The sequence below is a fragment of the Manis pentadactyla genome, chromosome 4 (assembly GCF_030020395.1).
Source record: "Manis pentadactyla isolate mManPen7 chromosome 4, mManPen7.hap1, whole genome shotgun sequence".
Classification (NCBI taxonomy): Eukaryota; Metazoa; Chordata; class Mammalia; order Pholidota; family Manidae; genus Manis; species Manis pentadactyla.
The window spans coordinates 170,505,622-170,522,024 of record NC_080022.1 but is presented as its reverse complement, the minus strand read 5'-3'; the positions used below and the strand labels follow the sequence as shown (position 1 = coordinate 170,522,024).

Below are 16,403 nucleotides of genomic sequence, written 5' to 3'. Positions count from 1 at the left end.
CAGTCTGGGATCAGAAAACAGGACCGAAAAGTCTGGAAGCTGGAGGCGAGGAGAACGGCGGTGTGAGACTACCACTCCCATCACGCTCCGGAGCAGAGACGCCTGCGCATTGAGCGCCGCTTGCCCATGCGGCCCTAGGGTTGGGAGCGCCGCGCCGCGCTCTGCTGTGGGGGAGGCCATGGCGGAATCTTCCCAGGCCTCGACCCCGGCGCAAGCCGCGCAGCCCCGTCCTCTTCAGTCCCCAGCCCCTGCCCCAACTCCGACTCCTACCCCCAGCCCGGCTTCGGTCCCGGCTCCTGTTCCCACTCCGGCACCAGCCCCCGTCCCAGCTGCAGCCCCAGCCGGGAGCACAGGGACGGGGGGGCCCGGGGTAGGAAGTGGGGGCACCGGGAGCGGGGGGGATCCAGCTCGTCCTGGCCTGAGCCAGCAGCAGCGCGCCAGCCAGAGGAAGGCGCAAGTCCGGGGACTGCCGCGAGCCAAGAAGCTTGAGAAGCTAGGGGTCTTCTCGGCTTGCAAGGTGGGGGCGGGGCCTTGGGTTAGAGGGGGCGGGGCTTGGGGCATCCTCAGGGCTCGGGTGGGGAATGGGGGCAAAGCTGTGGCGGGGGATGGGCTTTCTGGTCCCCAAAGTACAGGGTTATTGACTGATCCTTCTGCCTCCAGGCAAATGAAACCTGCAAGTGTAATGGGTGGAAAAACCCCAAGCCCCCCACTGCACCCCGCATGGACCTGCAGCAGCCAGCTGCCAACCTGAGCGAGTTGTGCCGCAGCTGTGAGCACCCCTTGGGTAAGGCAGGTAGTGCCCTGGGAGCTCGGGGGGGACACAGCTGCAGGTGCTGGTCCTGTTCGGACAGGATTACGTTAGTGCCACAGAGCTTCATCTATGGAACTGAGATGCCTTCTAAGGAGGGATTAAGTTGGGAGGGTGTATGACCCAAGGGAGAACAGAAATCTACCATCCCGAAAGAGACCAGGGGCCACCCCAGGGCTGACATAGGAGCAGTCAGCTTCATTGCTGGTCACACTGGTTGAAGGGATGGAGGGGGTATCTTGGCTGGTGATGAAGAGGGGCAGGAAGCCCTTTTGCTCTCTGTTCAGTCTTCCCAACTCTACCACCTATTCTTCTGGCAGCTGACCATGTGTCCCACCTGGAGAACGTGTCAGAGGATGAGATTAACCGGCTGCTGGGAATGGTCGTGGACGTGGAGAATCTATTCATGTCTGTTCATAAAGAGGAGGACACAGACACTAAGCAGGTCTATTTCTACCTCTTCAAGGTAAGTGTCTCCCCAGTGAGTGTGGGTGAGCGAAGGAGGTGAAGCTGAGGGGTCCACAGCTCTGAACTCTGCTGACCTCTACTCCTCTGTCTTTCTCTTTCTCTAGCTCCTGCGGAAGTGCATCCTGCAGATGACCCGGCCTGTGGTGGAGGGCTCCCTGGGCAGCCCCCCATTTGAGAAGCCTAATATTGAGCAGGTGGGGTGAGGAAGGTGGTAAAAGAGTCGGGAGCATTTTGGAGGAGTGGGGAGCTTGTGTTCCCATCCTCTTCAAGCTGAGAATAGGAGAGAGTTTCAGAGAAGGGAGGATGGTTTTTGCTAACCTCAGGGTGAGCATGGGGGTGAGGAGGGGACATAGTTTCTCTTCATAGAACATCCCAAAGTAAGGGGAGAGCCTTGCCCCTGTCCTCAAGAAGCACCTATTTTTGAATAAGAAGCCTCTGCTGGCTGCTCATACCTCCTTCCTGGTTTTGTTCCCCACCCACCCCTTCTCAGGGTGTGTTGAACTTTGTGCAGTACAAGTTTAGTCACCTGGCTCCCCGGGAGCGGCAGACGATGTTTGAGCTCTCAAAGATGTTCCTGCTCTGCCTTAACTACTGGAAGCTTGAAACGCCTGCCCAATTTCGGCAGAGGTCTCAGGCCGAGGATGTGGCCACCTACAAGGTCAATTATACCAGGTAGGCCCAGCTGGGGACAGCATGAGGGGGAGTTGGTAGGCCCAGCCTGGGTTAGTGGTTTCCACTCTCACACCTCCTCCCCACTCCCTGCAGATGGCTGTGTTACTGCCATGTGCCCCAGAGCTGCGATAGTCTCCCACGGTACGAGACCACTCATGTCTTTGGGCGAAGTCTTCTCCGTTCCATCTTCACTGTTACCCGGCGGCAGCTCCTGGAGAAGTTCCGGGTGGAGAAGGACAAGCTGGTGCCTGAGAAGAGGACCCTTATCCTCACCCACTTTCCCAAGTAAGGCTCATTCTGGCCTATCAGGATTTTGCTCCAAGTTCACATCCTCCCTGTTGTCCCCTTTTTTCCAGGAAGGCTTCCTGGATTGGTCCCTCCTCTCCCTCCATGAGCCTTCTGGGATCTGGGTGTCTACCTGGCAGACTTGCCCATGGCCCAGATGCAGCTTGCTAGCATTTGCCTTTGCGTGTACTAGTCTGGGGATGGCAGGTACATGGCCCAAGTGCTAACATTACCCCTGCCCACACCCCTGGTAGATGTTACTAATTGTTCCCTCGGGGCCTGGACACAGCCTCAGAATCCTTCCCACTGAAGCACTCCAAGAAACCAGAGCTTACACTTGAGCTGAAACTGATTTCCACCCCTGTTTTAGTTCTTTCTGTAATATTTTCCTGTTCTGCCACACCTTCCTTTCATTTTAAGCTTGTAGCTTCCCAGTTGAAGAAGCCTTTACTGACTAATCTAGGCTCTCCAGTGCTCCTTTGCCACCAGGTAGAATAAGAGGTGGCAGGAGGAGGTGGATTCTGAGCCCCATTTTGACAAGGCCCAGAGTGACTTAGTGCCCTGCCTGGCCACAGCACAGGATGGCATTGGTTCAGACCCTGTCTCTCTATGCTATACATCGTGGCAGACCCGGACTCTGATCTCTTTCTGGGAGTCTTCTGCCCTCTTGCCTTCAACTAGGGCTCCCAGGAGGCAGGAGACTGTGCCTTCCCCTAGTCTGAAGGCAGAGGCTGTCTCTGTTCGTAGGCTCCCAGTTCCCTGAAGCAGGGCCTGTCTCTTTGGCCTGCCTCCAATCCCTCTGGTGTCTAGCCCAGGCTGCTCCCTTGGTTGGAGGATAGTTGTGGGACAGACTGTGGGACAGACTGTACCCTCCCCACAGATTCCTGTCCATGCTGGAGGAGGAGATCTATGGGGCAAACTCTCCGATCTGGGAGTCAGGCTTCACCATGCCACCGTCAGAGGGGACCCAGCTGGTGCCCCGGCCAGGTAGGTGCCCCAGCAGGCCTGGCAGCACCTCTGCTCAGCCCTTGTGGCTGAGCTCAGCCCTGCTGTAGAAAAGCGGCTGCGAAGGGTAGCCGGGGGGGAAATGCAGCGGGACTAAGTGCGGGTGGAGGGCCCTGATCCCTTTTTGGGACCTACCAGGGCCTTCGACCCCTATTCCCTGACTTCTCTGTCTTTCTCAGCTACAGTCAGTGCTGCAGTTGTTCCCAGTGCTCCCATCTTCAGCCCCACCATGGGTGGGGGCAGCAACAGCTCCTTGAGTCTGGATTCCGGAGGGGCTGAGCCTATGCCAGGTGGGTACTTGACCCCTGACAGTAATCCCTCCCTCCCCCAGCCTCTCTTGCTGTCCCTGGGAGACCTTGCCAACCTCTCCCCAGCAGGCGAGAAGAGGAAACTCCCAGAGAACCTGACCCTGGAAGATGCCAAGCGGCTCCGTGTGATGGGTGACATCCCCATGGAGCTGGTCAACGAGGTCATGCTCACCATCACTGACCCTGCCGCCATGCTGGGGCCCGAGGTGGGCAACTAGCTTGCTGACTGGTGTAGGGAGGGGGCCTCACCAACCTGAGACCCTAGCTCACCGCCCCTCCTCTGGTACCCAGACAAGCCTGCTGTCAGCCAATGCGGCCCGGGATGAGACAGCCCGCCTGGAGGAGCGCCGTGGCATCATTGAGTTCCATGTCATCGGCAACTCACTGACGCCCAAGGCCAACCGGCGGGTGTTGCTCTGGCTTGTGGGGCTGCAGAATGTCTTCTCCCACCAGCTGCCGCGCATGCCCAAGGAGTATATCGCCCGCCTCGTCTTTGACCCGTGCGTCTGCAGGAGAACCCAAACCCTAGGGCACCAGCCCAGGCGCTTTGCTGGCCCTCCCCACTCCTCCCCCAGCCTCTTCCTGCAGCCTTTGAGTTCTTGCTCCTTGGTTCCCAGCACTGAGTAAAGCTCAGGCCTCCAGGGCTTTGGGGATGTGGGGAGCATCTGGGTGACAGGTAGGGGCTATGACTTGACCTGTTGCCTCTCCCCTCAGGAAGCACAAGACTCTGGCATTGATCAAGGATGGGCGGGTCATTGGTGGGATATGCTTCCGCATGTTCCCCACCCAGGGCTTCACAGAGATTGTCTTCTGTGCTGTCACCTCCAATGAGCAGGTCAAGGTGAGTGCATACCCCCAGCCCCAGCCCCTGGCCCCCATCTGCTTCTAAGTTTGGACCAAGTCAGAGCAGCAGGCTGTAGTGCCACAACAGCCCCCACCCTTCTCTTGATGGTCAGATAGTTCCGCACTTCTCCACAAGGTGGCAGTTGTGCTTTGATAACTGGCTTAAAAAAACCGCTGACAAATGGAGCCCAAAAATCAGTAATAGTTTTAACCATCTGAATTGCCTTCATCACAGGAACATTTACATCCGTTGAGGAGTTAATAATTTTTACAATAGCCCTGTGCTGGGTGGTAGTCGCCTTGGCTTCTAGCCTTTCACTGTCATAACAGACCTGTCATAACAGACCACTAGGAGGGTCCCTGGCTCTCCTGTTCATGGAACCCAGCTCTGTGTTGAACCTCCTTGGTCCTGACATGAGGGTTCAGATGCTGCAGTGAGCAGAGCCCTTGTGATTTCCTTTCTCCTTTCCATCCAATACTGAGGCCCAGGGACTAGGAACCAGGGACCTGTGGGGTGCAGCCTCTTGGTTGGGTTTGAATCCTGGCCCTGCTGTGACTGGCTTGCCTGACCTTAGACACATTTCCTAACACACCTGAGTTTTGGTTTTTCCTTCTGTAAAATGCAGGTAATAATACCTACCTCATGGGTTAACTTGAGGACTGGTCTGTAAAGTGCCAAGCACCACACGTGGCCCAGAGAAAAGCACGCCTTCACTCTTCTCTCCATGAACTCCCCTGCCTCTGCCAGTTGCCCTTCCTCCTGCCTGTTCTGTGTCCCCTGGCTTCCTCTCCAGTCTGCTCCCTCCTCTCTGGGCCTTCCAGTGCCAGCCCTCCCCCCACACTCTCTTAAGCCTTGCTCTCTTCCCCCGCAGGGCTATGGGACTCACCTGATGAACCACCTGAAGGAGTATCACATCAAACACAACATCCTCTATTTCCTCACCTACGCCGACGAGTATGCCATTGGCTACTTCAAAAAGCAGGTGAGCCTAGCCTTACCCCACACTTGCCCGCTGCCTGGGGCCAGGGGTTGTTCTGTCTAGCTCCCTGGTGTAGATGGGGTGGGAGTCCCTTTGTGTCCCCTGTCCCATCCAGCACCCACCTGTGGGGAAGTCCTTTATGCCCATCCTCCACCTTCCTGTTGCTGCCCCAGTGAAGAATAGGGTCCTGTAGGGCTGGTCAGAAGAATTGGGAGGCTCTTGGGAGCAGCTGATCAGGGGCCTTTCCAGGGACAGATTAACAGGTACTGCAGGAGGGGATCCAGGAACTGGGCAGAGGGGACACGGCATGCACAGCCTCTCAGGTGCTCCTCGGCGGGGGGCGATTTAAGTTGGGAAAGCCTTGCAGATGGATTGCATTATAACATCCACTCCCTAGGGCTTCTCCAAGGACATCAAGGTGCCCAAGAGCCGCTACCTGGGCTACATCAAGGACTATGAGGGGGCGACACTGATGGAGTGTGAGCTGAATCCCCGGATTCCCTACACAGAGCTGTCCCACATCATCAAAAAGCAGAAGGAGGTTGTGTGCACATGCGTATATGTCTTGGGTTTTTTTGTTAACGTGCACATGCATATGTGAGATGGGGACTGGCCAGGAGCTTGGTTCTTGCTTTAGAGGGGAGGTGCTTGGACTCAGTGGCAGCAGCTCTGTGGCCCTGAGAAGGTTGTCACTGGGGCTGGGGTTGGCCCCTCAGACCCTTCCTTCCCTCAGATCATCAAGAAGCTGATTGAGCGCAAACAGGCCCAGATCCGCAAGATCTACCCTGGGCTCAGCTGCTTCAAGGAGGGTGTGAGGCAGATCCCTGTGGAGAGCGTCCCTGGCATTCGTGAGCAGGGGTTTTGGTGGGAGAGGGGGCGTGCTGTTTGGGTGTGTTCATTCTTAGGAATGTTCTCCCCACTTGCTGCTTTGCAGGAGAGACGGGCTGGAAGCCTCTGGGGAAGGAGAAAGGGTGAGTGTTGTGTGGAGGGAGAGGGTATTGGGGATAGCAGGGGGACCAGAAACCTCAGACTTGGCCTCTGTCATCCCAGGAAGGAGCTGAAGGATCCTGACCAGCTCTACACAACTCTCAAAAACCTGCTGGCCCAGATCAAGGTGGGCAAACCAGGTTCTCCTCTGGGGTTCCCCCCACCAGTGCCTGTGCTTGATGACCCAGTCTGGAGTGGCTGGCAGTTAGAGCTGGGTGTGGGGCACAGTGGGCCTGGCCCCAGCTCAGCTCTCCTCTCCTCTGTAGTCACACCCCAGTGCCTGGCCCTTCATGGAGCCTGTGAAGAAGTCAGAGGCCCCTGACTACTACGAGGTCATCCGTTTCCCCATCGGTGAGGCCCCTCATTCTGACCCCCTTCTTCCTCTACCACTCCCAAATCTACTACTCCTGCCTTGACTGCATCACACAGCCCCTTGTGACCCACCCAGCTGGACAGCCCACTCTCCTCTGCCTCCTAAAGGCCTCTCCTCCTTTCTCACTGCCCCAGACCTGAAGACCATGACAGAGCGGCTGCGTAGCCGCTACTACGTGACCCGGAAGCTCTTTGTGGCTGACCTGCAGCGGGTCATCGCCAACTGTCGTGAGTACAACCCCCCTGACAGCGAGTACTGCCGCTGTGCCAGTGCCCTGGAGAAGTTCTTCTACTTCAAGCTGAAGGAAGGGGGGCTCATCGACAAGTAGTCTCTGGCTTTGGACTACAGCCTCCACCTGGAATGTCTCCCATCTCGGGTTCTAATCCAATCCTGGGGAGCCCCTGGCACCCAGGTTTCTCTCAATTTGAAACACTCCCACCAGGGGCCCTCCAGCCCTCATCGTCTTTGGACTTTCAGGCACCCCCAAGCCTGCTACTCTGTGTGACCCTTCATTGTGCCTCACCTTGGTGAGGGGTCTCCTGGGCCTGGAGCTCAGCCCCTCTGGAGTGGCTGGTGCCACCTGCTCAGCCCTGGTGGCCTGTAGGCATGGGTCCCCACAGAGCCATGGAGTCCTGGAGTCCTCAGCCTGCCTTGGGTCACTGCTTCCTCAAGGGCCAGGACTGCCAATTCTAGCTTGAGTAGGGGGCCTCGGGTTGGAAGTTCAATCCAGACAAGAGGGGCCATGCCTCACCCTGCACTGTTCTCTCTACCCCAGGGGTGGGGACATGGGACCATTGGTTTCCTGGCATTAATCCCATGGAGGGAACAATAAAGCTCTTTTTTTTCCTCTGTGTGATTGCTTCTTTGGTATAGCCTCTGCCTTAGCAAGCTGACCCTGTTCCCACCAGTACCCCCTAAAAGCTGAAGCCTATTTACTCTCTGGTGTGCTAGGGCAACCCACCCTAACAAGCCTTGTGCCTAGTCAGTCCCCTGCCTTTGGGGTGATGGGACCTGCCTGGCTGCAGCCCCACTGCTCATTGCTCCTGGCCCAGGTGTGGGGGCAGTAGGGGTCCTAATCGCCACCTGGCTGCCTTTACCTGGGTGGGTATGGTTACAGCTGACTCCAAAAGGGGTGGAGTTGGGGGTGAAGACTGCTCTTGGGAATGGGATCAGCGGGACTCAGGAGGAGGGAAAGGGTGCTTTCCCAGCAGCCGTCAGCATTTCCCCTGCCTAAGCTCCAGCAGCTCTGGGTGGAGGGAAGGGAGATCTGAAGGTTGAGCTCTGCCGGGCTTGCTCCTCCCCTCAGTTTCAGTTTCCATTCTCCATCTCGGCAGAGCCTAGCGACATCAAGGCTAATCCAGGCGGGGCCACCCGTGGCTGCTGGTGCAGATGAGCCCAGGGCTTGGCAGAGATCAGGTGTAGACAATTACTCCCGTCTCCTGGTGTGGCCGGATCAGGTTCTTGGTAGGTCCCTCCAGTTCCCTGCCCCACCTCCTTCACGCACGGTGCAGTCCTGGGCAAAGGGAGGTCTCTGTGCCAGACTGGGCTGGCTGGGCACAGGGAGGGGGCTGAGCCCGGAAGGGGGCTGGGAGGACCAGTGGTCTGAGTCCCCTGCCATTCCCAGAATGGAGCTGCGACCCTACCAGTGGGAGGTGATCATGCCTGCCCTAGAGGGCAAGAATATCATCATATGGCTGCCCACGGGCGCTGGGAAGACCCGGGCAGCTGCTTATGTGGCCAAGAGGCATCTAGAGATGGTGGACGGGGCCAAGGTGGTTGTATTGGTCAACAGGGTGAGTAGCCTGCCCTCCCTCAGTGGGGCTGCAGCTCCTCAGTGCCTCTCAAGACCCTGCAGAACTCCAAAGCTGCTGTGGCCATCCCTAACCTCGCCACCCCAGTCCCCAGCCGTGTTCCGGGGGCTGCTTTGCCCCTTCCCATCCCCCTTGTTCCCCTTCCTCTCCGTCTTATTCTCCACCCCCAGGTGCACCTGGTGACCCAGCTCTGTGAGGAGTTCAGCCGCATGCTGGATGGGCACTGGACGATCACAGCGCTGAGTGGAGACATGGGGCCACGGGCTGGCTTTGGCCACCTGGCCCGGAGCCACGACCTCCTCATCTGCACGGCCGAACTGCTGCAGATGGCACTGACCAGCCCCGAGGAGGAGGAGCACGTGGAGCTCAATGGTGAGGGCTGTGGGCAGGGCAAGGGGCGTGCACCAGGGGCACCCCTGATGCCCACCCCAGGGCACCTCTTCTAGTAAATATGTTGGGAGATTCTGTGGGAGTGAGGGCTTTCCAATCACCAAAGCTCAGCATACCGCCTCGTAGAAATAGACCCGGCTATGGTGCAGTCTCTTGGGCAAGTGCTTTCTCCCGGCTGAGCCTGCTTATTAATCTGTAAAATGGAAGTAAATCATCCCTACCTGGCCCGTTCTTGGGGTCCTGGCTGCAAGTTGTCAAGGGAAGAAGGAGTTCTCAGAGGAACTTGGGACTACATGAAACAAAGCTTATGGGAGGAAGGGCTTTGCAAACGTTAAGTCACAGGCTTCCCCTATGTGCCCCCAGCCTTCTCCCTGCTCGTGGTGGATGAGTGTCACCACACGCACAAAGACACTATCTACAACATCATCCTGAACCGGTACCTGAAGCATAAACTCCAGAGGACACGTCCCCTGCCCCAGGTGCTGGGTCTCACAGCCTCCCCAGGCACTGGAGGGACCTCCACACTTGATGGGGCCATTGAGCACATCCTGCAGGTCAGCTTGGCCCCAGTGACCCTCCCCCCACCCGACCCACCAGGGACCTCCCTGGGTCTGCCCTACCCAACCTCATACCCACCAGCCCTACCTAGGCAGGGTCCAAGCTCCTTCTTCACTTAAGCTGCAGACTTCAGTGGCTTCTTATCATACCTAAACTCCCAACTCTACCCTGACTTACAAAGTTCCTTGTGATCTAGCCCTTGCCTACCTCTCTGATCTCATTTCCTCTGCCCTCCACTTCCCCCCTACTATACTGACATACTCTCTGTATTTTGAGCAAGTCAGGCTTCCTCCTATTTCAGGACCTTTGCATTTGCCATTCCTCTTGCCCTGAATGCTGCACCCCGCCCCCCCCGCCAGCCCTTTATCTGTCTGGCTCTTTTTTGTTATTCTTCTAAGTCTTCCCTCCTCACCCCCACTATGTTCTATAGTATATCCAATTTTACTCTCTTCAGAGCTTAATACTATCTGAAATTTCTAATTCTGTTACGCTTTACTGGTTTATCATCTCTCTCCCAACTCCAAGGTAAGGTGCTCTGTATCCCAGGACCTAGAACAGCACCAGGAGCAGAGAGGGCAAACAATCAATCTTTGCTGCATAACTGAATCCCCATTCCCAATGATCCTGCCCAGTGGTAGCAAGGACCCATACGGCCCCAAAGCTCTGTCCATTGTCCTTAGGACTCCGTTTCATGAACCCCTTTCTGTTGCTCCAGCTCTGTGCCAACCTAGATACGTGGCGCATCATGTCACCCCAGAACTACCATCCTCAGCTGCAGGAGTGCAGCCACCACCCCTGCAAACAGTATGACCTCTGCCAAAGGCGTAGCCGGGTATGTGGGGGGCGGAGCACGGGGCTGTGGGCTGCTGAAGTTAGGGCACCTGGGGTTGAGCCCTGACTCCACCCTCACTAGCTCTGTGACTTCAGGTTACTTGCTATGTATTTGAGCCTCCATTTCTCCTTTCTGGGAAACGGGGCAGATATAGCCCATGCCCACAGCCTGATTGCCCACGGTGGGCCTCTGTCAAAACCCAGGACACACAGTAAAATGTTTTGTAAACCATAATCTGGGGCACTTTGTGCAGAGGCTGTTCCAACCTCTGTCATGCAGTGTGGACCCTGCATGGTGTCTTCTGTGACAGGACTGGACGAGGACTAGACATCGCTGTTCTGGGGCCAGAGGTCACTTAGCTGGAAGAGGCAGAACAGGAGCTGGGTTCAGCAGCCCGACTCCTGCCTCCAGCCAGGACCCCTTCATATCCCAGGCGGCCTCCCTCTGGAAACCCCTCCTCTCCAACACCGTCCTGATAGCAGTGGCAGTGTGGCTTCACGCGGCTGTCAGCGCCCCCACTGGGTACCCATTCCCCAGACCTGTATGGGAGTCCCCTCATGCCCTCACTCTTCCCATCCAGGACCCATTTGGAGACCTACTGAAGAAGCTCATGGACCAAGTCCACGACCACCTGGAAATGCCTGAGTTGAGCCGGGACTTTGGGACTCAGGTGTACGAGCAGCAGGTGGTGGAGCAGAGCCAGGCTGGTGAGAGGGCCCTACGGCCAGGAGAGAGGCAGCCGGGGTGGTCTGGGACAGGGCCTGCCCTAGCGGAGCCTTTCGGGAAGGAGCTCAGCCTTTCGAGGGCGGGGTCTAGACGAGAGGGGGCGTGGTCACTCAGACCCTTCGCCTCTTACCCATCCGCAGCGGCCGAGGCCGGGCTCCAGGATCGGCGGGTGTATGCGCTTCACCTGCGGCGCTACAATGACGCGCTGCTCATCCACGACACCGTCCGCGCCGTGGACGCTGTGGCCTCGCTGCAAAATTTCTACGACACAGAGCGCACCACTAAGACCCAGGTCCTGCTTGCTGAGCGCTGGCTGCTGGCGCTGTTCGATGGTGAGGCTCGTGGGAACCGGACTAGGGTTCAGAGGCAAGCCAGACCACAGGTGCCGTGCAGGTTTGGGAAGGTGTCAACTGGAGCCCTTTTTTTCTAACCAAAAGTCAAAGCTGTGAATATGACAAAAAATGTATGCTCTCATTCGTGAAGGTTTGTATAGACAGAAAATGATACAAAGTCACATTATTGACAAAGATTTTTTTAAAACCATTTAATTGGGACTGTCCCTAAAAGTCTCAGGTGTGTGGTACCTTTAAACATGGGAAGTGAGGTGGTCAGAGGGTGAAATTTAAGGCTGGAGACCTCAGCACAGGCTAGGGGGACAAAGAACTTTCTGAAGAGACCTGAGATTGAGTCAATCCTGAGTAGCAGAGGTCAGCATGAAGAGTGCTGCCTTAGGTCTGTGAGCAGAGGATTCTGTCCCGTAGGTGCCTGGTGTCGGGCTGGCCAGCTCTGAGGCTTGGCATGCAGAGGGTCTAACTGCTCTTGATGCTGCTCCGGGGGAATCTGGCAGGACCAGGTGTCCTCGGGCCCCCTCTGTACTCCTGCAATTCTGTCCCTGTGAGCTCTGCCCACCTCCAGGCCTGAGTCCTGAGCCTATGTTTTGGGCTCTTGCGGCAGACCACAAGAAGGAGCTGGCCCACCTGGCGACTCATGGCCCAGAGAACCCGAAACTGGAAGTGCTCGAAGAGATCCTGCGGAGGCAGTTCGGGAGCTCTGACAGCCCCCGGGGCATCATCTTCACCCGAACACGCCAGAGTGCTCACTCCCTCCTGCTCTGGCTCCAGCAGCAGCCCGGCCTGCAGACGGTGGACATCAGGGCTCAGCTGCTGATTGGGGCTGGGAACAGTGGCCAGAACATCCATATGACCCAGGTGTGGGCTTTGGGGAAAGGAGCAGAGGCTGGGGGAGATCCCTAGGAGAGAAGAGGAAAAGACAGAGTCTGCAGCATGGAAAAGGGGAACTGATTATACTCGGGGAGAAGGCAGAGAGCTGGGGGAGAGAGGTGGACACCAAGAATTCCGGTGCTGAAGGTTCCTCAGTCTGGGAATCTCTGTGGGTAGAGAGGCAGAGGCTTGGGGGTTTATGAGGAAAGAGGTGAGTGATGTCCTCAGGACAGAGGCAGGGCTTTGGGGTTCCTTATGGGAGAAGAATATGTCCTGAGAGCTCCTAGAGCATTGGGACAGGGACCCTTAGGAGTTCCTAGGGGAGAAAGGGGTTAGTCACCTGGGAAGATGAGCAAGATTGTGGGGGTCCTTGGAGATAGAGGTGGAAGCTCAGGGTCTCTAGGGAAGGCAGCCAAGGTTGTGAGTGAAAGGGCTGAACCAGGAGAGGCTGGGCTTGCAGGAGAGCAGGCCACTTCATGTACCATCCTTTTTCTCCTCTACCCCCAGAAGAACCAGCAAGACGTGATCCGGCAGTTCAGGGCTGGCACCCTGAACCTCCTGGTGGCCACAAGTGTGGCAGAGGAGGGGCTGGACATCCCCCAGTGCAATGTGGTGGTGCGCTATGGGCTCCTGACCAACGAGATCTCCATGGTCCAGGTGCCCAACCCCCACCACCACCAGCCCCTGAAGGATCCAGGGTGGGACCTCAGCCCCACTCAGGCCCCTCCTTTATCTCCTTCCCCAGGCAAGGGGCCGTGCTCGGGCCAGTCAGAGTGTATACTCTTTTGTGGCACTCCAAGGCAGTAGGGAGCTTCGGCGGGAGCTGACCAATGAGGTCCTTGAGACCCTGATGGAACGGGCAGTGGCTGCTATTCAGGAGATGGCCCAGGCCGAGTACCAGGCCAAGGTCTGTGGGCAGCCTGCGTGCGCTGCGGGGAGTAGGGGTGAGGACGCTCCTCCTGGAAGGTCTCTGCACACACACATATACTGTTCCTCTTTTCTCTGAGGGCTAATTGGCCCACCTAAGGAAGGTTTGAATCGAGGGAAAGGTAGAGGCCAGGGGTGGAACTGCCAGGGAAGACAGTGGGAACCGGCCTTGTCCAGGGCTTCTCATTTATCCTTGTCACCATATACTTTGTGTATCTGTGAGAGCTGCCTTACAGTCCTTCTGGAACCAGGAAGGCAGGAAACAAAGACACATGTACAAAATAAGCCCAGAACCAGGACTTAAATCAGTTCCCCTGAGGCAGGGTCACCACCTCGCCCAGGGTGGTCCCTGTTTACTCCTGTTGTCCCAGCATGATTATTAATGATGCCCCATGTTGGATTCCAAGAAGCAGCTTTGTGCAAAATCCTCCAAAGAGGGGACAAAGAATCAGCAAGAAAGTTTGTCCTGCTCCAGCCATTACCCCTTCCCCATATACTTTTCTCCACAGAGCTGCTTGTAAAAGCTCCAGGAGGGTTTTTAGAAGCAAAAAAGTCTTCTGGGTACTAATGATCTAAGGTCTTTGGGAGAGCTTTCTGTCTGCTTGGGTGCAATCCTGGGGTCAGGTCTCTTGGGCCACAGCCATGACTGGTGTTCCCTCCCACTCCAGATCCGGGACCTGCAGCAGGCAGCCCTGGTCAAGCGGGCAGCCCAGGCGGCCCAGCGGGAGAGTCAGCAGAATCAGTTCCTGGCAGAGCACGTGCAGCTCCTCTGTGTCAACTGCATGGTGGCCGTGGGCCAGGGGAGTGACCTGCGGAAGGTGGAGGGTGCCCACCATGTCAACGTGAACCCCAACTTCTCGTGAGACCTGTGGAAGGGGCTATCCATATGAGGGAGGAGAGATGCAATAGGGGGCTGACAATCCCCCCTCCCATCCAGAGTTTACTCTGAGGGTTTGGGAGCTTAAAGAGCGTTTTAACAGTATTGAGTTTGCATTTTCACAAGTTTGGTTAGGTAGGTATTATCACCAGCCCCTTTATGGGTGAGGAAACAGAGGTTCAGAGAGACTAAGTAAATGGCCCAAGCTCCCACAGCCACTATGTGGTTGAGCATGACCTGGAACTCAGTGTGCCAAATACCAAGGGGCCACAGACTGGACCCTGGGCCTACATACTCTGAAGACATCAAGAGGGCTGGTTGTCCCTGAACCATCCCCTCATCCTCTGCCCCCTGGTGCTAATCTTTCCCCGTCCTCCATCCATTCGTTCATTCAAGTAGTTATTTGGCACCTACTGTGTGCCAGGCCACTGTGCCAAGGATCTCACACAGGTTCTCTCATTTGAGGAGGTAGCATTTCAACTAAGTCTTAAAGGACCAATAGGGCTGGTATGTGGGGTGAATATAGACAGGGATGATGCGGCAGGGGGAATGCTGGTTGACTTGAGTGGAAGAGACTATGAAGGATGAGATTCTGAAGGAAGACAGACCAGCTGTGAAGGACCGTGAAGGCCAGACCTGAAAGTTTAGCCTTTATCCGAGACAATGAGGAGCTCTGCAGGGATTTAGAGCAAGGGAATGTCAGGGTCAGGTTTACAAATGTTTAGTTGATCACTCTGGCAGCTGGTAGGAGGGCTTGGGGTCAGGACTCAGGATGAAGAGGATGGAAGGATGGGGCAGGAAGATCCTCGGGAGACTGCTGAGACCATCTTGGGGAGTGGTGCTGAGGCTGACCTTGGGCAGAAGGGAATGCAATGGAGGCAGCACAGGCAGAGCTTATTGGAGACTGGGTTTCCTGACCCCAGGAGGCTCTGTGCCTCTGGCCAGGCAGAAAGGCCCAAGGCCCAGGCAGAGGCCCAGCAAGCAGGAGCACATGAGATGTTGGGAGTGGGCATGAGAGCCAAGGCCGCTCTTCGTTCTGCAGGGTCTACTACAATGTCTCCTGGAGGCCTGTGGTCATCGACAGAGACTTCAAGGACTGGAAGCCTGGAGGTGTCATCCGCTGCAGGAACTGTGGGGAGGTGAGTGCTAGGGCCATGACCCTTAGCTCCAGTCTTCAGAACTCCTCAGCCTGAGAGGAGGCCCAGCTTCTGCCATCTGGGTGCCTGCAATGGGGTGGGGGAGACGGCACTGCTGCAGGAGCCCCCAGTCTCAGGAGAGTGGCCCACCCCCCTCTCAGGGAGCACACAGTGTGATGAGGGGAGAGCTCTCAGTCTGAGATGGGAGACATAAGCCCTGCATTCATAGACCCCAGCTTGAGAAGAGAGGCCCAGCTGAGGTCAGAGACCCAGACATAGCCATCTCTGTCTCACCCCCAGGTCTGGGGTCTGCAGATAATCTACAAGTCAGTGGAGCTACCGGCACTTGAAGTCCGCAGCATGCTGCTGGAGACACCGAGAGGGCGGGTCCAGGCCAGGAAGTGGTCCCGAGTGCCCTTCCCAGTTCCTGACTTCAACTACCTGGAGCACTGTGCCCAGAGCCTGGACCTCTCCCCCTGACCACCTTGTCACTGCAGTGCCCAGCTCGGGCTGCAGGGGGCAGGAGAACCCACAGCAGCCACCACTGGAGCCAGACCCACCCCAGCCCGCCTGAGTCACCAGTGCCAGATAGCCAGATACCGGGCTTGACCAGCTGCAGAGGAACCCTGGATGCCCAGGCTGACTCGGAATCCCACACTGAGGAAGCAGCTGGAGGGCCGCAGCTCATCCCAGATCCCTGCCACCCCTGCATAGATGCTTTCATAAGAACTGGATGGAATTGGGGGAAACTGAGGCATGAAAATGGCCACATTGTACTAGAAATCACTGCTTGTTTCCCCTTGGCCCCTCAACATTCCTTTCCTGCTGAGGCCTCCCCTATTTTTGGAGGCTCCCTATAAATTAAGAATGAATACAATATTGGTGTAGAAAATGTGTGGTATTTTAAAACCAATTTGTTGAGGCATAATTGGCATAAAGAAACTGTACATATTTACAGTATGCAATTTGATAAGTATTAACATACTTATGCTCCTCTACAATCAGGATAATGAACATAGCCAGCACCCTCGAAAGTTCCCAGGTTTCCCATTATAATCCCTCCCTCCTCTACCTCCCCATCTACTGATCTGCTTTATGGTATATTTTAATGTTACACGTTTTTTTTAACACCATTCTTTATGGCTGTCATATAACCTTATTTGGAGACAGCATCAAAAGTCTAAATTGGAGAGGCAA

The 16,403-nt window shown here is 56.4% G+C and overlaps 2 protein-coding genes across 6 annotated transcripts; both read left to right on the top strand.

Moving 5' to 3' along the window:
• Window positions 1-109: 109 nt before the first annotated feature.
• On the top strand, window positions 110-7,580 carry KAT2A (lysine acetyltransferase 2A). Of its 3 annotated transcripts, none has more exons than XM_036883265.2 (18): window positions 111-517; window positions 661-784; window positions 1,129-1,274; window positions 1,381-1,470; window positions 1,767-1,948; window positions 2,042-2,233; window positions 3,114-3,220; window positions 3,418-3,528; window positions 3,613-3,752; window positions 3,838-4,046; window positions 4,261-4,387; window positions 5,262-5,372; window positions 5,767-5,910; window positions 6,103-6,217; window positions 6,304-6,340; window positions 6,420-6,483; window positions 6,623-6,707; window positions 6,864-7,580. In XM_036883265.2, the coding sequence occupies exons 1-18, from the start codon at window positions 179-181 to the stop codon at window positions 7,055-7,057; spliced, it is 2,517 nt and encodes an 838-aa protein (XP_036739160.2). In that variant the 5' UTR covers window positions 111-178; the 3' UTR covers window positions 7,058-7,580. The 3 variants fall into 3 exon arrangements, 2 of the variants coding, with proteins under 2 accessions (XP_036739160.2, XP_036739161.2); XM_036883266.2 differs by having other exon boundaries at window positions 112-517; window positions 3,616-3,752; XR_005024408.2 differs by lacking the exon at window positions 6,864-7,580 and having other exon boundaries at window positions 110-517; window positions 6,086-6,217.
• A 592-nt stretch (window positions 7,581-8,172) lies between these two features.
• Window positions 8,173-16,083, top strand: DHX58 (DExH-box helicase 58). 3 transcript variants are annotated; one of them, XM_057501486.1, is made up of 13 exons: window positions 8,173-8,193; window positions 8,354-8,522; window positions 8,711-8,912; window positions 9,294-9,484; window positions 10,204-10,320; window positions 10,901-11,027; window positions 11,187-11,378; window positions 12,001-12,254; window positions 12,774-12,923; window positions 13,012-13,173; window positions 13,862-14,052; window positions 15,113-15,209; window positions 15,507-16,083. In XM_057501486.1, the coding sequence occupies exons 2-13, from the start codon at window positions 8,355-8,357 to the stop codon at window positions 15,684-15,686; spliced, it is 2,031 nt and encodes a 676-aa protein (XP_057357469.1). In that variant the 5' UTR covers window positions 8,173-8,193; window position 8,354; the 3' UTR covers window positions 15,687-16,083. The 3 variants fall into 3 exon arrangements, 2 of the variants coding, with proteins under 2 accessions (XP_057357469.1, XP_057357470.1); XM_057501487.1 differs by lacking the exon at window positions 8,173-8,193 and adding an exon at window positions 8,239-8,256; XR_008997389.1 differs by lacking the exon at window positions 8,173-8,193 and having other exon boundaries at window positions 8,312-8,522; window positions 13,012-13,210; window positions 15,507-15,550.
• Window positions 16,084-16,403: the final 320 nt, after the last annotated feature.

Excerpts from the sequence above, each read along its gene's own strand:
- KAT2A (XM_036883265.2), top strand. The coding sequence starts at position 179 with ATGGCGGAATCTTCCCAGGCCTCGACCCCGGCGCAAGCCGCGCAGCCC. Across the intron at positions 4,388-5,261 it reads CCTCCAATGAGCAGGTCAAG|GGCTATGGGACTCACCTGAT; the intron begins GTGAGTGCATAC and ends CTTCCCCCGCAG. Across the intron at positions 6,708-6,863 it reads GGTCATCCGTTTCCCCATCG|ACCTGAAGACCATGACAGAG; the intron begins GTGAGGCCCCTC and ends TCACTGCCCCAG.
- DHX58 (XM_057501486.1), top strand. The coding sequence starts at position 8,355 with ATGGAGCTGCGACCCTACCAGTGGGAGGTGATCATGCCTGCCCTAGAG. Across the intron at positions 12,255-12,773 it reads AGAACATCCATATGACCCAG|AAGAACCAGCAAGACGTGAT; the intron begins GTGTGGGCTTTG and ends CTCTACCCCCAG. Across the intron at positions 12,924-13,011 it reads ACGAGATCTCCATGGTCCAG|GCAAGGGGCCGTGCTCGGGC; the intron begins GTGCCCAACCCC and ends CTCCTTCCCCAG.